Genomic DNA, 24,016 nt, shown 5'->3' with positions numbered 1-24,016 from the left:
ATCAAGTAATTCTGTATGTTTGTCTATACTGTTGGACCATAACCAAATCTGTGAATATATATTTTTGTATTTTTTATTTTATTTTTTTATTTTAAAAGATGTCAAAAGCACTATGCACAAAGTATGCCTGTGAATGGAGTTTGTGTTTGGACACTAAATCCTTTTGACTTCTGACTTTATAATGCATTATCAGTATGTAACTAAGCTAACAGTCGCTGCTGAATTGACTACTGTTAGCCAAGCAGCTCCTGGTAATATTGCCAGTACTTCATACATGTTCATACATTTATCTTTGTGTATGAATTAAACACATGAGTTACAAGGTCATCATTTGTGAGCTAGTATAGGATCAACAGACAGAGAGGCTTATTCCCCCTGCTTTCATTCTTTATGCTAACCAAATAACATGATGTTGATCCTCTCATCTAATTATCAACAAGCAGGTAAACAAGCTTCTTTCTCAAAATGTTGAACTATTGCCTCAGTAGCTTTGCCATTAAAAAGAAAATGTCCTGTTTGCAGTTTGTGCCAATTTGTTGAGTAACATTAAAATTGTGTTTTTTAGTTCCTATTTCATCAGCATGAGCAATGACTTTTGATTGACCTTTTTTCATGTGGAGAACCATCATTAAACCTACTGAGCCTGAGCCAGCTGCTAAAAGCATATTTATTACCTAATGTGCATCTTTATTGCGCTTATGGGGACGCATTATCCCAGTAACTGTTTTTAAAATATGATCCCTTTGAGTTATGATCCGTCCTGTGAGATATTATGCATACTGTTGCTTATGATATCGATGTCCCTTAAGATACTGAGTATACAGACGGATAATAGCCTTAATCTGTGTAGTCCATCATATCTCATGCTAAGTTGGATTGCCTCGTTCAGACTGATATCCTCGTGGCCATATGCTCGGATATAGCACAAATTCCACTTTACCTATTAATCTCACGAAAGCTATAGCTAGTGAAATTGGACACCATATGGGCAATAAACGCCACACTACACCAAAAGTGATTGCACTGAAATCACTGGGATTCTGGGGAGAAAAACAAAACAATCCAATTTAGAATGACTGGATGAAGTTGAGTAACCCGTTTGCTTCTAATCCCAACTTTAATCTAGATTACATCCACATCTGGCATGTCCATATCCTTATTGAACCCCATGGTGTGGCTGACCACTCATTTCTAAGAAAAATGTGGATGGCCCAAACAGTTTAGGAAGGGATGAAAGGATTTTTGTATCACATATCTAAATAAAGTTGAGCAGTGCTTCCATTAAAAGAGATCCCCGTCTACAAACCACAGATTTGTAAAGAGATGTGGCCCCCTTTCTGAGTGGTGTAATTGCGTACATTGTTGTTCACAGAATACTTATCTCTCTGTCTCGCTTGGACAGATGTTTCTATTTCTTCTTCTCTCAGAAACGTTCAGTGACAGGACACTGATTGAGCATCCCAGACTGGCAAAGAAGATTAGACTGTCATACCCAGAACAAACCAAAAAACTACAGCAAGCCAGAAAATGTATTTCTCTCAGATTACTAGGAGAGCTTTTATTTGGAGCATTGCCAAGTACACATCATAGTTGTTAGTGCTCATTCTATCTCACTCACACACCCTCTCTCTCTAAGACAAACATTCTTTGTTTCTTTCCATGCTTTCATTTCCCGATCAACTAAAAAAAACAATATGCATCATAACTTCTGCAATATCCTAACACAGTTTACCTGGAGTTTAAGGTAAGGAACAGAGAAACCATTGAGTCCAAGCATACAACATACATGAGAGAGAGATGGATATATATCATATATGGGCCAAACTATCAGCTTGTTTATATTTCTTCTCAGGACATGGCTTCAAGCTTCTCAAAAAAATAAATTAAGATGAGCACTTCTTTAAAATTCATGACAGAAAAGTAGAGTATGCAGTATGAGACAGGTCATACTGTAGGCAACATATTAAAACGTAGTAAAAATAAAACTAAAAGTTGCAGTTGGGCTTATAAGTATGATCACAGTGGAAGGAAAAGCAACTTTGGATTGAATATTGCATGTTTATGGAAGCAGCCGGTTACTAATATTGGCTTTCTGGTCAGACAAACTGGACCGTCCATTTTAAAGGGTTTTCAGTCTTTTCTTAGTGTCTGTGCAGTCTACAGTGTGCACGCTCTTTAATGGGAATACCTTTCGTTGAAGTTCCTCACAAACCTTATGGGAAGTTAAGCCTTTGGAGTAATAGTCGTTTACAGTCCTTTCATTGTGTGCAACACAGGGATTTGTGGATTCATAACTTCTTGGAAGTTTAGGATTGAGTCAGTCAGTGTAAGTACTGCTCAGAAAGCTGCTGCTGGCAGGCTGTGATTGTTATTTCCTGCAGATTCATCGCCTTTCCCCAGCAGAGCGATAGACTCCAGTGAGTGCACACTATCCTTGTCTAGACGTAATCCCAGCCCAGGTAGAGCTGATTCCCTCCTTACTCCTTCACCTCCTGCCTCCTGCAGCTCCTCTGCAGCAGCAGCTGCAGCGGCTGCGCACTCCTCTTTAAATAATCGGTCATGCTCCATCTTGAGCTCTTGGTAGGAGCGGGAGAACATGTGGAAGATGGAGGTAGCGGGGAAGGCCATGATGAGGATCCCGCTGAGGATGCTGCTCAGTGCTACAACTTGTCCTGGAATGGACCTAGGCACCATGTCGCCATAGCCCACGGTTGTCATGGAGATAATGGCCCACCAGTAGGAGGCGGGGATGCTGCTGAAGTCATGGGCGCCTGTGAGCTCACTCTCAGCCAAGTGGACCAGCGGGGAGAATAAGGTGACGGCCACGCAGAGAAAAAGCAGGAGGAGGCCAAACTCCCGGGTGCTGCGCCTGACTGTCAGCCCCAGTGTCTGCAGGCCAAGAGAGTGGCGAGCCAGCCGCATCACATAGAGAATCCTCAGAGCCCGAAGAATCCTCAGTACCAGGCCCAGCTTGTCCAAATAGCCCTTACCTCCTCCTGGTCTCTCGTGATCATTGGCTGGGTCCTCCTCTTTCACCACCAGAGAGACATAGTAGGGAAGAATGGCCATGGCGTCTATGATGTTGAGTGGCCCGCGAAGGAATTCCAGCTTGCTGCGGGCCTGAATGAACCGCAGGATGAACTCCAGGGAGAACCAGGCTACACACACCGTCTCTATGATGAACATGTTGTAGCACTTGGAGGAACACATACCCTAAAGGTAGAGAAGGAAGGCGAGAGGTAGGGGGGGTGAGGGTGGGGGAGCAAGAGAGAGTCAGAGACAGAGAGATTAAGGATGAGAGGAGCAGGGGTTTGACAGAGAGCAAGACAGATGGAGTGGAGGGATGGTGAAATGGGGAGAAGACAAAAATCCTGAGGTCAGATAATCATCCTTGGTAATCATTAATAAATCATGAGCTACATTCACTCAGCATGCTAAAACTACTGCAGGAGCACTGATAGTGACACAATCAATCAATTATTTTATGAGGGCAGGTTTCATAGATTAATTTGACACTCAGTGGGAACGTTGACAGAAAGCAATCAGGTTTGCATGCCCTCTAACTACGGTATCAAGGAAGACCAATGCAATAATAAAAAGTACAGAACCCTGCTGTTAACTGACCCCCTTCTTCAGAGCTTTGTCCCATGCCATCATCAAATTAGCCTTTATTAGCCTCACATCTTCAAGTCCCACTGCAGCAAATAACTTGAATCACTTAATGAATTGTTGAGTCCTTTTTATATTTAATAGGCTACCATATCTAAAGACTGGAACTAGTGCTCATACAAAGTGCTGTAAGATACATTTAATATTTATCCGCTGGCTCCAAAAAACAAGTGTGTTATCACAATTAAATAAATTCTTATAATATATGTTATCAGTCTTTTCAGTTAGGATTGCTGAGGCTTGAAAGATGTAAGCGAAGAAGAAAACTATAGCTTTCTGCAGAAGTTCAAATCATACTTTCTCATCTCCTCATAACTGGTTCATTGGATTAAACGTTGGATAGACAAACAGATTTTAGCAGGTGCCCAATTTCAATGTTTGAAATGCTGGAATTTACCACCTCAGAAAGGGGACTTTCATTGTTATGGTTAAAATAACAACTACTTGGATACATTTAAATGTGAACTCAACAAGAACCCAACACTGTGTTGACAACATCCGAATGATATCAGAACGAAAACGGTGAGTTTCATTAAAATTGTGTTGACTCATCCATCCACACTGACCACCTTTCTGTGGACTCTGCTTTACCGCAGCACTCAGTACCCATCTTTTACTCCTACTGGAGTCATAATTCATACAGCTACTAAGGGTCTTTGTCACTTGAAGAGAAATGTACTTCATTATTGACCATTCTCTAACACCCGATGCTGTCATTTTGTCCTGAGGTGACTCCTGGTTGTCCATCTTTGGGTTTTCTCTTTACAGGTTATGACAAAATAATGATAATACTGGATATAAGCCCACATGACTTCATTAAAATGGACATTATTTGTCTCAGCCTCTCCTTTCATCAGCTTCCCCCTATTTTCACCACTTCCCTCATTGTTCACTTTCTGCATTTATCTCTCTGCTTCTGTGTGTCTCATCTATTTTCCTTCCCCCTCATCCTTCTTTTCTCTCTCTGGTACCCTCTCTTTCTCCTTCTGCCTCTGTCTCCACCTTCTCATCACTCATTCTCTTTCCTCCTCCGTCACCCTCTCCGGACTGCCTCCCTCTCATCCTTCATCCTCTTTTTGCCCCTCACACCACTGTCTCTCAGCTAGAAATCCTCTATTCATTCAGTGTTTCTTCAAGTGAAACACAACTCCCTCCACTGTTTCTCTATGCATGATGCATCCTTCACACACGTGTCCCATTCCCCCAGCTCTCATTTATCACCCGTGTCCTCTCTGCCTTTCTTTTCGCACTGATTCCCATCCCAGAGTGACTCTTAGCCTTTCACTTCCTTTCTGACTGACATGCATCTGCATAATTTGTAGTGTTGTACAGAATGCAGTGTTATTATTGAGTTGGGAATTACATATTGGCCTAAGAACATTTCCCTTCATGCCTTTTACACTGTGCTGAGTCCTGGGCTGTTTCTGTTCTCATATATTCTGCATGCATCTTTTATTAGAACTGCTGTGACCATGACACCCTATCATTTTAACCCATTAACAGCTAACAGTTTCCCCTTCAAATGGGTTGCACATTATATTTCCTGAATATTCAGTCTGACACTGGTATCTTAGGAAACTATGTATTTTAAATTACAGTTCTTCAAGGTTAAAGTTTGTAATGAATTTGAGTTGGCACACAAGTTAGCTTCCGCTTGTTAAAACTTCAATATCTGTGTCATTACTGCAAATGAGCAAAAGTGTCATGTCTCCAAAGCGGCTAAACGTTTGTCATAAAAGTGCAATTTTATGACTTAAAGCAGTAAAAAAAGCTTTCTGGTAATACTGGACATCAATTAACATTTATGAGAGTTGTGTTTTCCAACCTAAGTATGTTGTGAATCAATTTTTAAAGACTTAAAAATAAAAAGCAGACTTCTGCGAGTGCTTTATTTGAGCTTTTCCATCATCCTAATTGTACCAAATGGCCAAATTCTAAATTTTAGGAATTCCTTTGGTGCTTTAAATAAGGGACTACAACATGCTGCATGAATGACCAACAATTCAGACAATTTCTCAACATAATTACTACATATTCATTTAAGAAATTAAGACTTTCAAATAGACTTAAAGTATGAATGAGAATGATAAGCAGCTTCATGTAAAATTTAAACTTTATGTTAAATAATCCTGGCATGCATGCTTTGCGACATACTTCAGGGAAGCAGAACAAGCCAAAAGCAAAACATTTTATAAATTGTTATAATTATTATGTAATTTCCATCCAAATGACATATGAATGACCAATATGGACTTATAGTTTTGGTCTCTATTGACTCCAGAGAGAAATATATACCTGTATAGCTGCTAAATGGTTCCCTATATTCACCATCTAGTCACTGACCTTTTATCCACTTAAAACAAGGCTGAGGAACACTGCAGATAATAATCATCACAATGAGTGACATCTTTAACATTACACATAATTGTTTATTCCATTGGTAATATAAAAATAATGATTAGTGCAGCTTTAAAACATTTAATAAAACACAAATTTCTTACGATATCCCACATATCAATAAAAGGTAAATATCCTTTTTAATAAATTAATTACTCACTCTTTGTTTGTTAAAGCACATGAAACTTTAATTATTGCACGTAGGTGCAAAGCAGCACTGCAGCAGTCGTCAGTGCCCAGACAGTAAAAAGTGAAACCACAATCGCTCCTGCAGTCCATGATTTCTCCAGAGGTCTGAGGCACTGACTGGGGGGATATTTGTTTCTCAAGCAGTGGACATTTTCAAAGGAAAAAGACACATTCGATAGTTTAAAAGGCCACTTCCTGAGAACTGCCACTTCAATAAATCTTTAACTAAATATTAACCTTTAGACTTCTCCTCCTTAATCTTCTCCTGCATTCTTCACGTTTTCTGTCTGATGTCCAGTCCTGCTGCGATTTCTAGTTGGCTGTCTGTCCTGTATCAATCTGTCAGTCGCTCTCTCCCCACAGCTCACATGTAATGTCTCTCACGTGCGCTCTCATTTATTCCATTCCTCACTGCTATTTCTCTTCCTCGTGCTGACATTAGGCCCATCAGGGCTTTTGCGACATCATTCTTACCCCCTGCATGATAGGCCATTTGTTACAGCTAGAAGCTTTCCACTTCTGTCTCTCCCTCTCTCTTACAAACACACACACACACACACACACACACACACACACACACACACACACACACACACACACACACACACAATGCCTCCCACAATACCCACTATCTCCCTGACCTTATCTCCTCTGTACGACTCTCTCTGGAACTAATGTCAGTGACAGCTCATTTCAACACAAACACTGCTCAGCCCAGCAGCTGTCTCACACTGTGTTTCACATTAACATCCCTATTAACACATCTCAATGTCAAATTAAGACAAAGACCACAGTTAGGGTGGAGTCATTGTAAAATGCACTCTGGGGACAGATGAAGTGACCATGTGACAAACCACTTCATCATTATTACAGCTTTTCCTTTTTTGCTTCCAAATGTTGCCACACTACAGGATCCTACAAAAAGGTGGTCAGCTGAGGCACCTGCAAACCCACCTGGTAGAATCTGTGCTTGTATACTAATTTCTTACTGCAACAACCCAAGTTGAATCAGCCATCCATTAGCCCCTAATTGCATGTCAACCCACCATCTTGACTACCATTTTGTCTTAATGTGTTGTATCTAAAAAAAAGTTCCCCAAAATAGTGTTCAGGAAAAATTCAAGGTGACTAGTCTGCAATAAACTGAAACACAAGCCTCTCTGTAGATGAAACCTCAAGCCCAAATAATTAGACAGGCTGCCACACACACACACACACACACACACACACACACACACACACACACACACACACACACACACACACACTTCTTTGATATGTTTAGCTTAGTATCTTTGAAGAGCAGCAAGACTACATAAATGAAGCAAGCTGTTTTATCAGAGCGGGATAAGTCCTGCTTCTTTTTAACTGTGTTTCATTGCACATCTCCCTTTCTCCAAATGGATCCGCAAAAAAACTCCTTCGTCCCGAAAGGAATTTTGTGTGAAGGAGATTATCACTTTGTTATGACTGAACTAGTAAATTGTACAGTATATACAGTAAGAGAGACATTTGACAATGTCTTTCTAGTAGGTCAAGAGGGATGTAAGAGAACATCTTTCTGTAGACTGATGGATTATTTTGCACAAAAACTTTCAATTTCAAAAAGAAACAGACCGAAGTTGCACAAAAACTTTCAATTTCAAAAAGAAACAGACCGAAGTTATGCCCTTCAAGCTGAGGCTGGCTAAGAGATTTCAACAAACCTTAGCCAACCTTAACAGCCATGAAAATGGTATAAATTGCTCCACAAAGGAAGCACAGATTATATACAGTTACAAGATTTCCCTAACAATCAAGAACCTTGCAAATGTTATCTGTTGTGACTAACTATGTCTTCACAGCTGACTAGTGGGTTTGCAGTTAGCCCGCCACGTACAGTACAGTAGTTCACCAACTAGCCCTATGTATGTCACTACGTACTGCAGTCATACCTGCTGTGTTTGTGTCAACATTTCGACTGCAGCTACACAGTGTGATTCTGTGAACTGTTGTGATGTTATGTCTTAACTTGTAGCTTTCTAAAGTGGCAATGTCTCGGATTGTGGCACTTTTCTATTTGCTGAAACATGGTGAAAACATTGTCAATTCTCGTGTTTTGTGACACTACATTTAGATTTGAGGCAGTTTGAGCTGAACTGCAAACTGTGATTCCAGATCTCTATGGGAAATTTTCGTTCTTGGGAGGGGCAAAAAAAAAAAAAGACATTCTTAATACGTCTAAGACTATGTCAATAGTATGTCATATTGCAACCTATATTGAAAGATTGTTGTATTGACTCTGGCTCTGACTCTGGCTCTGACTCTGTTTGCATTAATTTTGTTCATTGCAACTGGTTGATTTTCAGTCATCTCTCTGATTAAACATCTGGCATGTATTGCATAATTATGATCATTTTCAGGAAGTTTCATTTTTGTCAGTGTTTGTGTTAATGGTTGGGCAGATGGTTGATGAAATGGGTTCAATACAGTACACACACTGACAACTGACTTTCACTGTGGGAGTTTATTATAAATACGCTGTGACACAGACAGCACTCACATTCCTCTTCATGAGATTAGAAAAAGACAATATGTTTAATAGTTATTCTTAATTTGGGTTGAAGGTGAACACACAGTTTGTAAAAAATTGAATGTCATTCAAGAATAACAGGACTACTAATGCCTGCATCATATTACTTCACCACCCAGCCTCCCATCTACCCTCACCAGTGACCGGTCACTGAACAGTGAGACAGCTGCTAGATGTTTCAACAGCAGGCCACTCTGTGTACCACAGGTTTGAAGTGCAAATGTATCTCTTCATTGTTGGACAAGAGAAAGCTTCTATAGCTCTGAAATATGCTATGTTTTTTCCACTTGTGGATCAGGTGAAGCCCCATATTTCACTCTCTTCGGTTCAGTAATTAGGACAACTCCTATATGCAAATGGTGTGTTTAAAATTTGATTATCGTTCTTCGTAATGCTCCCTGGTGTTCTGTTTCATTCTCTGACTCTTTCACAGTATGTGAGAGAAGAATATAGCTTTCTCTTCATCTCTCTTTCTCTCAGGGCCCGTCTCCCAATAAGGTAAAAAAAAAAAGCCCCTAATGACGACCCTACCGGAAATCTATGGGTTTGGACAGAAAGAGGAACAGAAGAGAATATTCTACCCATCAATCAGATTTACCATGCAGCAGACCTTGAACATAGCTTGCACCATTGAATTTCTCTATGCTGCTGTACTGACCTTGCACTCACGAAAAAAAAGAAGAATAAAAGAATTGGAGCAAGAAGGAGAGACAGGACGGACGAGACATAAAGACAAGGAGAGATAATTATGGGGTGTGGTTGAATGCCACACCTCTGGCTTCAGCCTGAAATACTGCACATCAGCACCGTGTTCACTCGCCATGGGTTATTAAAGGACTTGTATTATGTGACACCTGCATCCGTTATCAGGTTGTTCTTCTGTGACCTGATAGCAGACAAAATGTACTCAGGGTAACACATGTAATGAATTGCATTTGCACCAATTTATTTGCAAGAATTCTGGATATATATTATGATAAAGGAGAAACAAGCCAAATCAGCCAAGCAGACTCGAAAGACACTGTCCACTGACTCTAATAACATACAGTATGCTGAGCACAATAAAGAGAGTGTGAGAGCAGATCCGAACAGTTTTCTCTGAAGCTGCTGTAGAGGCTGTCAAGTGTCCCATCTCTGACAAAGACCAACAGCTTGTTCACGCACAAACACCCTAATGGAGAAAAATGAAAGAGGGAAAGTGGTAAGGATTGATAGATAGAACAAAGGGAAGATGAGAATGGATGGAGGAAGAGTAGGTGGCTGAGCAGTGTGGAGGGATGGAGGAGAAATGTATTACAAGATCAGTTGATGAGGAAAAAGATGAGGTGACATCTGAAGCATGGGGTTCTCTTCATACGCCATATGTCTCTATTGTCTGTCTGTCAACACACACACACACACACGCGCACACAGTCAGAATGAGACACACATAAACGGCAAATTAGGTTTTCGCTTTCCAGTTTGTTAGATATCTCTTCCATGATTGTTTCAGCGAGTATTGGATGAAGATGGGTGCACATTGTTAAAGACGGAAAAACGAAACTAAACAATAGATACATAAGAACCACACATGCACACACAAACTACACACAGTACAATTTAAAAATGCTGTAAAAGCAATTCAGTGCTGTTAGTTTCTCGTCCAATTTTCTAAAGCGTTTAGTGTCTCATCAAATTCAAAATGTTATACGTGGATCAGCAATGTACTTATAAAGTGACTCTGATACACACAGGAACACACACACACCTTCATAGCCACACACACACAACAGAGAACCATTGCACTTTTTTTTTTTTTCCATCACTGCTCTGTGCAAGATATAAACCACACACACCACCAACACTGGAAGTGTCCCATCAATTTATTGCATCAATAAGCATATCAGAAAATTAGATTAAAGAAGGGACACAGGCACACACACACACACACATTCTGGTGGCTCTGCAGGCTGCATGTAGGAATGCAGAGGCACACAAATGGTGCGCTTGACATCAGTTATGCGGGGGTGGAGTTGCAGTATGAAGAGGGATGTTTGATATTGCGGGTAGCTCCCGGGCAAAATGAGATTCTAATGTGCCGCAGTGACCAGAAGAAGGCAACGTTGGAGGGGTGGGCACCTGCTGCTCAGTGTATAACCTCCGGGGGGAAAAGAATGCTGCTGTGTTTGTTTGCATGCGTGTGTTTTATGTACTGTTGTGGCCACAGCTGTTTATTCCTCTCCATCCTCCTTCGCCCTGAGTTCTTTTCTTTCCATTATGTTTCTAGTTCCCCTTCTCCTCATTCCTCACCTGTCCAGCAGGTGTCCTCGGTGTGCTCTCCTGCCCTGCACACCTGTGGTTCATCGTTAATCAGTCCCGATTTGCTGCGGCTGTCTCCACAGCTGCGTCTAATCACCAATTAGTGGCTGAGTGTTTATAGTGAGAGCTGTTTCTTGTGTTGGCTGCCAGATTGTCTGTTGCCTTGCTGCAGCATTTCCGTCTGCTCTTCTAAAGCGTTTTTTTAGATGAAAGCAGCTTCTTTCAAAGGAACTGCTACGATAAGTGTATTCACTCTATTAAAGCTGCACAAACTTTGGGCAACTTTTGACACGCAAAGAGGCCAAAAGAGATTCATAAGAGAAAGCCCTTTGGCTATGTTCCATAATCCACTTTTATGTAACAGTCTTCTGCTTCACATAAGAGGAATGGTTTAAATACAGTCATGAGACAATGTAACGCCGTGTTTTGAACTAGCTAGCTTTCTAACTGTAACATATTACAAATATTACATGTTCCTGGCCAGTGTGTTAGTGGGCAGCTACAGTAGTTCACCAGCTAGACCTATGAGTAGTAACTACAAGCTTCTAGCACCACGCACGCACTCAAAATACTGATAAATCTGGTACCTGCTTGTTTTATAACCTTTCCCGCTAACCAAGCCCACACATCCTTCCAAATAAACAACAAATCTGCTGTATTTGTATCTACCTTTGGAGCCCAACTACCTATTGCCAGCTATTCGAAATTGAGATAATGTATCAGGCCATTAAGAAGAAAAGAGTTTCATTATTTCAGTTTTGTCTCAATCAAATTGTTGTTTAAAAGAATGCAGGAGATAGTATACCTCTTTGTTTGGAGAGGTCGTCTTCAACAACTGAACATGTACGTTTGCATGTACAAGTGCTTTTACGCTTTCTAAATGAAAACTCTGAAAATAAATCCTCAGATTATTTGTTAATTCTTGAGTCATTTTTAAATTCGTAAAGAAGCAAACATGTCATCACATGTATTAAACTTGCTTGTTATGTGTTCCCAGTCAGATGATACTTTTTTAAAATTTATTATTTTTTTTCCAACATCTGAAATTCAAGTGAAAATCTGAAAACTGCAGCCTTCTTTTGCAGAACATCTGTAGGACACTTCTGTATCAGTCTAGCTGTCTTATGGTGCATTCAGTTGTCTAGTAAATCAGGAAACAAGGTTATATTTACAAGGCTACTGAGGCTGTTAATCATACGCTTTAAACTTTCCTATTAGTATTTATCACTTTGGTGGCTGCTTGATGGCCATGTCCTGATGGAAGACTTTTAATTTAAGACGGACAAACACACCATTACTTTCGGTCAAATGAGTCTTATATGGGATGGATTCAACTGAGTGGCCTTCAGTCCTTTGGAGGATACCGTTTTCATTGGACAGCTTGTTCTCTCTCTCTCTCTCTCTCTCTCTCTCTCTCTCTCTCTCTCCTTTGTTTTTTTTTTTTTTTTTGCAGAACTGTATTTGACATCTATGGCTTGTTTAATATCTATTTTTAAAAAGATCATGACAACTTTGAAAAAAAAAAAATACAAATTGTGAATATCTGGGTAAGTTAAGTTTATTTAAAAATCCCTAACTTGAATTTGTCTAGCACATAAAATAGCATCTTCTAAACTACCAAAGGTTTCCAATTGTGAAATCACAGTTTACTGTACATTAGCAGTCAAAAACAATCTCCAGCACTAACACATTCAGATCTAAGAGGTTCCTCTTCACCCTCTGCATGGTGCTGTATTCATCTATGCTGTGCTGTGCTACAATCCCATTTTGGCACAGACAGGATAAACACCTCATACTTTGCTGTTCTCTCCCATAAGCCCACTTGGCAGCTATGCAGCACATCAGACCGAAGGAATACAGCTCATAAGCAGATAGGCAGCAAGAGGCACACAGAATCTGCTCTACACTGATACGGTCAAACAGAATATATGCATGCCCACAGACATAGGAACGTAGAAAATGCATGTGCATGCTAATTATTACTGCACGCACATTCACACACATGGTGTCCACACTTTAATGGAGTCTAGTACTTAGCATACAGATATTTACAAATCCTCCTGTGGCTTGATGGTGTGTTAGATTGAGAAAGACGGTATCTCTGTTAGACAACTAACTGTTAACTAGCAACCTGTTACAGCAAGAACTGAGGAGAATTTTAAAGTTTGAGGATACACACACACACACACACACACACTGTTTTTCTGTTGTTCTTAATTCAAGGTGCTGAATCATATTTCACACGATCATAAGGCTTATAAGGTCATCTGCAGCTGAGTGTGTGTGTGTGTGTGTGTGACGCTATGAATACCCAGTTGCACCCAGTGGATTTACTACCCCTCTTCTTTTCTGCATCTACTTTATTTTTCTTTATACCTCTCTTTTCCCCCTCCCCGTATGCTGTTTCCATCCACCAGAGTGCCTAAAGTCTTATTTACTTTCCTTGACTTATAGTCGCTCTGACTGCCTGCCAGCCTCAGACTTGCCCTACTGAGCCAACAAAGTTTACAGACCCGGACACCTATTTATGCTCTGTTCGCGTTCATTTAACGGAGATTGAAATTGAGTGGAAAGGAAGATAAAAATCTGCCACGTGAAGAATGCATTCTTAATTTTGTTTCGCTGTTGCTCAAACGAGGCTCATGATTGATGATGGTGCTTTGTCTTCTTGGCTCGGCAGATGTAGCAAGCCGTCTCTGTGCATACAAAGACAAACATAGTAGACACACACAAGCTGAGTCATTTAAAGCCTTTAGTTCTTTGTATCTACTGTTACCGTATGTGTTTCACATGTCAGGTGTGGAATTGAATTACCTTAAAATAAAATTATACGCTTGAAAGGCCTACAATTGTATTATGCTAAAGTGAATTCACTTTTCAGACTGTTGGCCGTGTTGCTTTGAGCTGCAGGGGAAATTCATTCATACTTCCAAGTCCAGACTGTTAAAAATGTTGGATACCAAATCATAACTCCCCCGCAAAGGCAATAAATGTGGCTTTGTTGATTCACATAATTCAATTCTGCACAGTTCAGAAGCAGGACACATAACCACATTTTTTGGGACTTTATCACAGCCAACACTTTGATCTTTTCAAAATGATTCTCAATGGAGGCGGATGTTGGTACAAAATGACAGATAAGAGAACTCTCAAACTCTGTTTTTAGTTTCTGGCTGTTGGCGATATGACAAGTCGATCTATCAAAGCAAAAGATAAGGCCCTTCCTGGTCATTCAATTTTCTTATTTATGCAATTTTATTATGTTCAATCAGATTACTAAGTATTTTATACAGCCCTGACTACAAATCAGAAAACTCCTTGGGGCCAGCAGTAATAATTTAACGGCTATACAGCCTCTGAGATGAGTATGTATTGCAACTGACCTAATATGACGAGTTCAGGCTACAAGGTTAGAAATAATCCTGTTTACCAGTCAAAATTGAGGTTACCATTCTTAAATGAAGCTCTGTGATTATGTTATTATGAATTAACTTTTTGTGATGCATTACAAATTACCACGAAAAGGATTCCAGTGATTGGTTACATGCCGTAACATATCATATTCCATCACCGCAGCGCTGTTGAACATGACAAGAATTTATGGTCTTTTAACAGAATCAATGTGATTACACGTTGTTACATAAACCGACTTTATCTTAATGACATTAGTCATTAAGATAAAGATACTTTCAACTTTCCTGACGTAGTACAGCCAGCTGCAGATGACATGCATGTAGTTTCTCGATCTTTATTTGATGCTGACACAACAAACCTTGTTTTCCAGTGATCATGAAAAGGTGTTTTTTATGCAGCTTGTCAAGATTGCAGAATTAGACTAGCTTTTGTCTTCACAATGAAGCGAGAACCTTTGGTAAGCATTTTTCTTCATTTATTCAGGTCAGAATTTCTTACCTATGGTCTCTGGCATTCTGGGACACAAGAGAAATGTTGTATGTAAATGTAATCTATATTTTCCCATACTCACCCAACAGTCTTTGAAATAATTCATGTGTTGAGAAGTCCTATAATAATTCAAGAATTGATAATCTTCAAATATGTACTAAAATAAGCCGTGTGTGTGTGTGTGTGTGTGTGTGTGCACTGCTATTCCCTCTTCCTCATGTGTAGAGGTAATATCGCTATGTCTCAGACAGTCTTTAAACATTGAACAGCTCCTCTTGTCGGATGTATGGGGGAGAGAAAGGAGGCTTCATGGCTGGTTTAGTATTTACATCCTCCCAACTTGCTCTGTTCTCTTATCTTCCACTCCGTCTCAACAACCCAGAACCTATTTCTTCCCTCCTTAATAATATAAAGAATTATCTGGCCTTCAAAAATCACACCACGTATTATCTGTCTCACTCTGTCTTTCTTTCTAATATTGTCCTTAAATAGAATATGAAATCACACTCCACCTGCCCTCTCTATAATCACTTGCTCAGACAGGTTTGATGGTTCAATAAGATTATTGACACGACTCTGCTTGAGAGTGGATAGTCAAGAAGAAAACGTGTCACAACCCAGAGTCAGAAGCTTAAGTCGAGCAGTCTGTTACTCTGCTGTCTTCTCTCTCTGTCCCTCTCTCTCCAGATACTTGTGATTGATGCCCTGGGACGTAATTATTGAACAGCAAATCCCACTCCAATTTATAGCATTAAGGACATAAAACGGCCACTTCAATTACTCCCCAGGCCAGAGCACGACTGAATTAGTAAAAAAAGAGAGCAAATCTGATGAGGCTGTCTGAAAATACTCCATCACCCGGTGAGAATATTAAAAAATGTGAATCTGAGTGACATTCGCTGAGTGTAAAACCTTTTGATGTATATGCAGCAAATGAATGCTGAGAAAGTTGCTGCTTTGCTGTAAAGTTTTAGCGAGAAATGTATGCACAAAAAAAGTCAGCGTCTTTGATGGATGTTTGACATTTGAACAGTAACAAGGTGTAAACTCAGTCAGGTTATCAATGTGTGCTAAGACCTGCTGCTTTCCATACGCCCTGTTGTTTCTAATGTAAATGTTGTTGGTATCTTGCCATAGAGATGACTGGGGTCAGTGCTGGGTTATAGAAATTCATCTCATGGACTACTGAATATGCCAACTGCAATGTGTGAAGTGAAAAAATACATATACATGACCAGAGAGAGTTATTTACTCTAGCTTGACATTGGAATAGTAAAAGTGAGGTCAATGTCATCACAGCCAAACACTAACCCTCATATTATGTCCTCAATCTATGCCTGAGCTTGAATTAAAACCTAAAGTCTTACTGTAGCTGCCAACCTATCCTTTGAGTTGTGAACTTATCACAACCTGTACTGCTGTGTTAATGTCATCCATGCTTGTTGCTATTTTTATGTCACTATTTTTCTTAAAAATAGACAGATGGCTAACTTGCTATCTAAGAAAACCACATCTTATTTCTTATTACATTCTCTGATCGAGGAAAACAGTTAATTCCACTGCAATTAACAATGCATTAGAGATATTTGATCTGGTTATTGCATCTAAGCTGTGGGCATGGATTTAGAGGACTGGAATCAGGCAAAAACTTTATTTAAAAAAATCAGAATGTGTCTAAATTCCACTGGCAGGTTTACCTTTCCATTAGCTGGGTCTAAAGATCCACTGTCCTTTTGACTCCCTGATCTTATATCAATATTTCCATTTGCATTTTAGAAAAACATCCCTTGGGGGAGGGGGGCTGTGCTTCCCATATAAAATATTGTAGCTACACATCCTGGAGGACGGATGGAATAATAGCGGCTCCAGAATTATATGGAAAGTTTTTACATAAATAGCAGAACACTTACATACAGTGGGGAGATAAACATTGACAGCAGGGGATAAAGTGGTTATCAGTGAGATTGAAACTGAGCCGTATGATAAAGGGCCCTCTCAAAGCATTTAGTTCATAGTGATCTACTATTGGATAGAGGGGATCAAATGAGGACATGCAGAAAAACACATTACATACTGTAGAGATAAACGGACTAGAGCAGGTAGAGGGGGAAATTATGTTTGGTTATCTCTTGCTTTCCCCCCACCAGGATCTCACTCTTATCCATTTCCCCTTTTTAATTTACCCTCCAAAGTATATTCTTTCAGTCCATTTTTACATTCCCTCCATCTCTCAGACATATACCCTGCTTGTCCTCTTCCTCCATCTTTCACTAGAGCTACTATGCCAAACCGAGGAAGACAGTGAAACAGGATGAATAACGAGTGGATGAGGGAATTTTGGCCCACTCCAGCACAAAGCAAAACCGAGTCAAACAGCAGGGCCATGTGAATTAAAGATGACAGTAGTCCTGCTCCTCCTGCCTGAGCATACTAGCCAGACACAGTGGATGGAGTTCAGTCGCTGAACACAAGCGAACGGTTTGAAACTCTGAAGCATGTAGCGAGGAAAAACATGAAAGCAGCAGATGGATTTGTTTACTTTTGAAGGGAGCTCCCCACCCTCTTTCCAAGAATGAGTATTGACGTTCAAAGAGATGCTTGGATGAACACACACACCTAAGATATCCTTACAGCCCACAGTGGGCAATGCATAGAAATGTCTGACACAACCATATGAACATCCACACATGTACACACAGTTCCAAAAACTCTGTTTTCTCTCATGCCAGGAATCAATACAGTATAACAATGAAAACTGTGCGTGTGTTTGTGTGTGTGTGTGTGTTTGTGTGTGTGTACAAGGAGTTTGGGGAAGTGAGCTGGCCCCTGAGGAGTGTACTGACCCCAAAGGACAGCTTGATTTCTCCCATGGAGCTCCTCTGTCTCTGCTACTGTTTACCTGAGGGATTTTCTTTCTTTTTTCTTTTTTTTTACTATATGTTAGGAAATACAATCAGCATTACTTGTACTATGTCTCTGTTTCTATTGCCTGAATATCTGCTTGCTTGTGCTGTATATCTGACTCTTTTGTTGTGAATCTTATTACCCACACAAAATACATCAATAGTAGAATCTGACTCCACTGTGCTCATGGTTGCAGATTTGTCCTATCATATGCTATAAGTCCATATCAAAGACATCACCCAGTCATGCAGATTTACAGCAGTCAGTGAATCAGACCCATGGGACTGTCCAATTCTGTGCCCAAGCTCTTTTATCTGTCTTTCTATGACTGTCACCAACTACTGGACTCCTCCTGTCAGGGCTCTTTCTAAATCCTCTCTTCAGCCTTCACAACTCCCCAAGCATTCTGCAACTGGCGCTCTCCTCCACCTCCTTAATTCTCCAGTATCACACCCTACTGGCACTTGATCCTTTGGGCCTGTGGCTGCTCATATCAAAATCAATCCAGAGGCACTGCTGTTAACGTCTTAACAGCTATTGAACAGGTATGTAGAGTTTACCTGCAGCAACCAGTCTTACATTGGATGCATACATGCATACTATATCTTATTTAAAATGCTCACAACTGAACGGTGGATACGCTGCAGTAAAAATGTTGTTAAAAGGGAACAGAAGGCTTGAGAGTAAATGTGTGCAAAATTCAGAGAGCCGAATCAGTTACAGCGGTTGAGTTCATTACTAGTGTGTGTGTGTGTGTGTGTAGGCATGTGACTGTCAGAGCACATACGTGTGTGTTTTAACTTGTGCAAATTTGTGCTACTATAAGTGCATGTACTGGCGCGTGCATGTGTCTTTTGTGTGTGATACAGTAAGCCCATTTCATTATTCCCCAGTGTTTACTGACAGATACTGGACAGGCCTCAGTGAGCAGCTCTGGCTTCATTATCTCATGCTGCTATGGGTAGACACAGATCACAGGATGTGCATAGCCAACACACATAAACAGCAGCATCTCACTGGAAAACTTAAGAGTGTGTGACGAAAGGGAGTTTTTATATTTGAGAATTTTGCAGCATCATAATGTCTGCCTCGATATGAAACGAATAAAACAAGGCTCACACACTTACACATACCGCTGATTAAATTAAATGTTACTTTTTAGGAAAGTTAGTTAGTATCGAAACCTAAATGAGCATCCAGTTTGTCATGTTAAGGTGTGAGCAGCTCTGTTACTTCATGATCACTGTTCCTTCGAGCAGCAGAGAGCTATTAGAAGACACAAGAGTAATCATTCTCACCACTCAAGATAAATCCCATTAACACACCGGCCTCTTACAACACAACTTGAATATATGGGCGCTATTCAAGTTTAAGTATTATACTTGATTAATTAGTTTAGTTTGACTTAAGTTAGCAACCCGTGCTGCTGACAGTTACACAACATGCAAACACCCTGGTTCACTCACCATGTTCTCTTCCTCTCTGAGGTCTGGCATGGTGCTGATACACAAGCTGACGACAGTCACCGCAACCATGATCACTGACATGCAGGCAAAGATCTTCCCCGGTATGCCTGACTGCGGATTCTCCACCATATCTCTCAGCCAGTTCATCACCCTTCGGTACCTTGTTTCCTCCACTGACACACGTTGCATGGCGTTTCTTTGCCTGCACTCCTCTTCATGCCGCTCCATCTCGTGCACCTCCTCGATGCGCGTGTACATCTTCCTCTTACAACAGCGCTCCATGTACGCCATCTCCACACCCCAATAGGTTAGCTCATCGTGCAGGGATAGGACGCACATCTCCCTCAGCAGGCGCAGCTTCCCCGCAGCCAGGAAGTTGAGGATGACCCTAAAGGCAGATGGTGAGCGGTCAAAGAAGAACTCCTTGCGTGCTTCATCATAGTCATCGCAAACACTGGCGATGTCCTCAGGTGACTGGCAGCCACAGAGACGACCAAGTCGCGTGAGAGGGAATTGCTCCAGGGTGCTCCAGGGGAAGGTGTAGCGATTTCCCCCAACGTTGATCACTGCCAGCAGGGCATGGTCGACGGACACCAGGTCCTCTGGCCGACGGATAAACTGAGCCCTCTGGTAGTGCACACCCTGAAGAGTGAACAATGTAAAGCTTTAATGAATAGGCAGCTTAAATGTGCGTAAGAGTTCAACTTGATAACTTGTTTTTGATTGTCACTGAAGTAAAATCAACTCAATCTTATTCATACCTTGATGGTCTCAGTCTCGGGGATCTCTGTAAAGATGCGGTCGAAACTGCTGTCATCACTGAGGGACAGATTGCTGAAGTCATGGTTGGCGTTGCTGATGATGGGCATGGCAGCATCTGGAAAGCACGCTGCTCCTGACTGGGCAGCTCAGACCAGGTTATAAAGACAGAAAAACTCGACAGGTTGCAGCAGACTCAACTCTTCGGTCTCTGGACACGGTAGTCTATTCTGTATTGCAGTGTACAACAACTTGCACACTTAAAACTTGCACATGAAAAAAGCTTTCCGTCCACATCCCAGGTCTATTGCAGACAAGCTGAGCATAAAAACAGCTGTAGCTTTCAGTCTTTTTGGTCTAACAACCCCTCATAACAAGCAGTATCTTCTCAGCGACAGTCAATCTATGGCTCTGGCTTCCGACCAATGGAATGAAAAACCACAGAAATGAGAGGAATGAGGAATGTCAACCTGTTGTCACATCTGAATGTCAGTGAGTTTTGACATTGCCAAGGTCCACAATAGGCTGAAGTTGCTATCGGGATTCAGCATCAGTGGGTAATCCCAGCCTGAATCGAGAGTCCGGAAAAAGAGAGCCTGAATAGAAACTGATAGCTGCAGGATGAGCTGGCTGAGTCAAGGAGCCAAATGTGTAGCACTGAGGTGTCCAGGGACTGAGGGGGATCCTCTGTGTCGCTGCAGCAGGATTAGAGAGGGCCTAGACATGTGGTGGCATCATGCAGGCACTGACAGAGAGGGAGAGAAATACGTCAGAATGGGATAAGATTAGGATGCTGTCACAATATAGAGCAAGAACGGGCAAAGAATAGGAAAGAGATTGGTCTGAAGGCTGAAAACGGTGAGGGAGAGGCAGAGAGAGCACACCTCAATGAGACTGCAGTGCTGGAGGCTCCACCCCCCTCTTTCACTTCCTTTTAGTGAGAAGCAAGACAGACAGACAATCAGCTCTGCTGCTATAAATGGCCGGTCACTGTGGTCCACGCAGGACTTGAGCGAATAGCAAAGGAATTTACACTCAAATCAACATCCAATAAGGACAGCCTTGCTGGTTTACTTAGCATGGGTGTTATAAAATGAAAAGAATAACAGAGAAAAGAACATTCGGGTCTGTGGTGTTATTCTCACTTAGTCAGTTATTGGCAGTTGTAGTTGGGCAGCAATCCTAGCAACAGACACTGAAACACAGGGTCCAAAATGTTTTTCTTGGCAATGCAATTACCCTGAAACTTACTGGCATAGTCAGTGGTTACAGTTGCCCAGAATGGTTCGCTGTGTATCAAAGACTTAAATAGTTGTGATTACTTATAAACTTGGTCTTGTTTCATTTGTTATTTGTTTACTGCGATAACTTGCAGTTAATCTTTTTTTTTCCTATTGCAGTTAATTAATGACACTCCATGCAATGAAGACCAGCTACGAGCAAACAATGTGAACATCACAAAGACTGGCAGCGCAATCCTGTTAAATTTTTTTTATGATGACCTTCTTTGGTTGTCATAGCAAGAAAAGCACAGGTTTAATTAATTACCTCAATAAAGGCTGCATTGTGGTGAGCCATTGTTAATGCTATTAATTACACCACCTACACCGCTTTTGGTGTTGTCACATATAAACTGTGTGCAAAAAAAATAATCTATTGGATCTGTTTACATATATTCGTATTAATAACATATTGCATATTATTATTCAGGTGTGTTTTAATATATTGATTTTAAACATTCACCAAACTCAACAACCTTTAGAGATAAAAGCTGCTTTGTTAAGGCATTGGGCGAGAATGGTTTTAGTTTTTAATGGTATGGGGGCAGATGATGAAAGAATAAGGCCCAGGTTGAAACAGCTGGATTTATCCTTTGAGACTCATTGTTCTGTTACTTCTTGTATCCAGCTACTAAAACTGACTTGCATTTGGCTGCCTTGCAATTTTCTCCTGCCAGCTTTGGTTATGATTATAAAGCTGTATTAGATTTTCTACTCATGCCACAGCAATTTAGGAAAAGTCTATGTCTCCAAGAACAATTTAAGACTTTTTTTTTTTCATTTTCTAAACACACGTGTATGTGCAAATGTCTCTGTACACATAAATCACTGATCTGTCACTGACTCAGCCGTGATGCTGAGCTCAGTGTGCTGTCCTGTAAGACTAAAACAGACCTAGGGTCTAACAGAGCTGTGAGTTTGTCAGAGGTACAGTAACACTACATACTTTGCTCACTTCACCTTTTATAAAGATATAAATGTTATCATTCATTTTCTGAGTATTTTGCCCATTCCTCCCTACAGTAATCACAGACTTCTTGAATGTGTGACTGGACAGACAGTTTGAGGCATTGGACCGCACCAACATGCGTCACTAATTCAGATCCAGGACTGTACTCGAGGAACTAATAAATCACTTCTGTCACAATGCTGGTGTTTCATTTCCACCTCGCAGAGGGAGGTGAGCATGATAAACTATTTATTAATCGATCTGTAGTCCCTGTGGATGTAACTGGTGTTTCTTAGCGGAAAGTTAATTGAAGGAGTGTTTTTAGCAGCACACTGGTGTTATCAGCTCTGCTCGACCTCCTTTGCCTCTCCACTGGACACAAATGACAGATGGGGAGAGGAATACCTGAAGAAGTGTAAAGTACACTTTGGAGTTTAATTACATATGAAGGTTGACATTTTGCAGGGTGGATTCACTGTAAAGGTTGATCTATACAGAGGACTATTGAACTAAATCACCTCAATTAAAAGAAAATATAAGTATGTACCAAAGATCTAATCAAATTGATACTTTTATTGATTTATTTTTGTTTCTGTTGACTTTTTCTATGATGGGGGTTATACAGTATTCACCATTTAGTCAGAGAGCTTATATTATATTCATGGGCAAGTCAACAGTGACTGCATTTGCCAGGAGCTGATAGAGGGACCTGCGTCTCGAGTTGCTCTCTCTCTCTCTCTCTCTCTCTCTCTCTCTCCTTTTCCCAACTTGCGAAACACACACACACACACACACACACACACACACAGGGCGCCGAACTATTTTGCGTCCTTATCAAGCACAAACCATTAATTAAACTTGGTTAAATTGAGCGATTAATTTAAATGACCTAATCGTGTTCAGATTACCTCATGCAGGGAAATGTTGTTTACAGCTCTATGATATATAGAATGGATATATATATCCATTCTATTTCCAATTAATTTTGTTTTCAAATATTAAAAACGCAGTGCTATTTGATTTAATAAGCTCACAAAGTCAAATGTTTATCTTCCACGTATCTTCCGCAATTTGTCTTTTCCTTGTTGCAGTGTTGGTGACATTAAAGGACACCAGCATTCCTCATTTAAAGTATTGTGACAGCAATACAACTTCGGATAAATATTCAGCCACAAAGACATCAGGATAACTTGTGAAGTGCAGCTTACCATCCTGAGCCCCGCACTCATCTCCAGTCGGTCAAACAAGCTCGGCATAAAATCCTTTTGTCCCCCCCCCCCCCAGCCCCCCCTGCAATCCCTCCGATCATTCAACACCAAATCAGGGTGTCAACGAGCATTCTCAACAACTGCATGTTACAAGGACAGGTGTACCTCTCCGGCGTCCGCATCATTCAAGTCGGTGGACGGCGCGCAGAGAGTCTGAGCATACCAGACATGGAAACGGGTAAAGGTTTGGTGCGCTGAAAGTGTCCCGTTACAGCTCGGTTAGTGGTGGTGCAGGAGGAGGAGGAGGAGGAGGAGGAGGAGGAGGAGGAGCAGTGAAGGGGGGGGAGTCGGAGCTGTGGTGCGCAACACAGGAGACTCCCGGTACCCAAGTTCGAGTTTAAGCGTAAAGGCAAAGACAAGCG

The 24,016-nt window shown here is 41.0% G+C and overlaps 1 protein-coding gene across 2 annotated transcripts; it reads right to left on the bottom strand.

Annotated features, from left to right (window-relative positions):
• Positions 1-1,528: 1,528 nt before the first annotated feature.
• kcng4a (potassium voltage-gated channel, subfamily G, member 4a) lies at positions 1,529-23,902 on the bottom strand. Of its 2 annotated transcripts, none has more exons than XM_019276145.2 (4): positions 23,760-23,902; positions 20,160-20,902; positions 19,399-20,040; positions 1,529-3,213 (listed from the first exon to the last, which is right to left on the bottom strand). In XM_019276145.2, the coding sequence occupies exons 2-4, from the start codon at positions 20,265-20,267 to the stop codon at positions 2,338-2,340; spliced, it is 1,626 nt and encodes a 541-aa protein (XP_019131690.1). In that variant the 5' UTR covers positions 20,268-20,902; positions 23,760-23,902; the 3' UTR covers positions 1,529-2,337. The 2 variants fall into 2 exon arrangements, with proteins under 2 accessions (XP_019131690.1, XP_010731326.1); XM_010733024.3 differs by lacking the exon at positions 23,760-23,902 and adding an exon at positions 23,595-23,682.
• Positions 23,903-24,016: the final 114 nt, after the last annotated feature.

The sequence above is a fragment of the Larimichthys crocea genome, chromosome XXI (genome assembly GCF_000972845.2).
Source record: "Larimichthys crocea isolate SSNF chromosome XXI, L_crocea_2.0, whole genome shotgun sequence".
Lineage (NCBI taxonomy): Eukaryota > Metazoa > Chordata > Actinopteri > Sciaenidae > Larimichthys > Larimichthys crocea.
Note: the sequence above shows the minus strand (reverse complement) of the source record. Positions and strands in the feature narration are given on the sequence as shown.

Bases quoted from the DNA above. Each gene is read 5' to 3' on its own strand.
- kcng4a (XM_019276145.2), bottom strand. From the start codon at position 20,267: ATGCCCATCATCAGCAACGCCAACCATGACTTCAGCAATCTGTCCCTC. The intron at 20,041-20,159 runs GTATGAATAAGA...TTCACTCTTCAG, and splicing joins CCGAGACTGAGACCATCAAG to GGTGTGCACTACCAGAGGGC. The intron at 3,214-19,398 runs GTGAGTGAACCA...CTCTACCTTTAG, and splicing joins TCAGAGAGGAAGAGAACATG to GGTATGTGTTCCTCCAAGTG.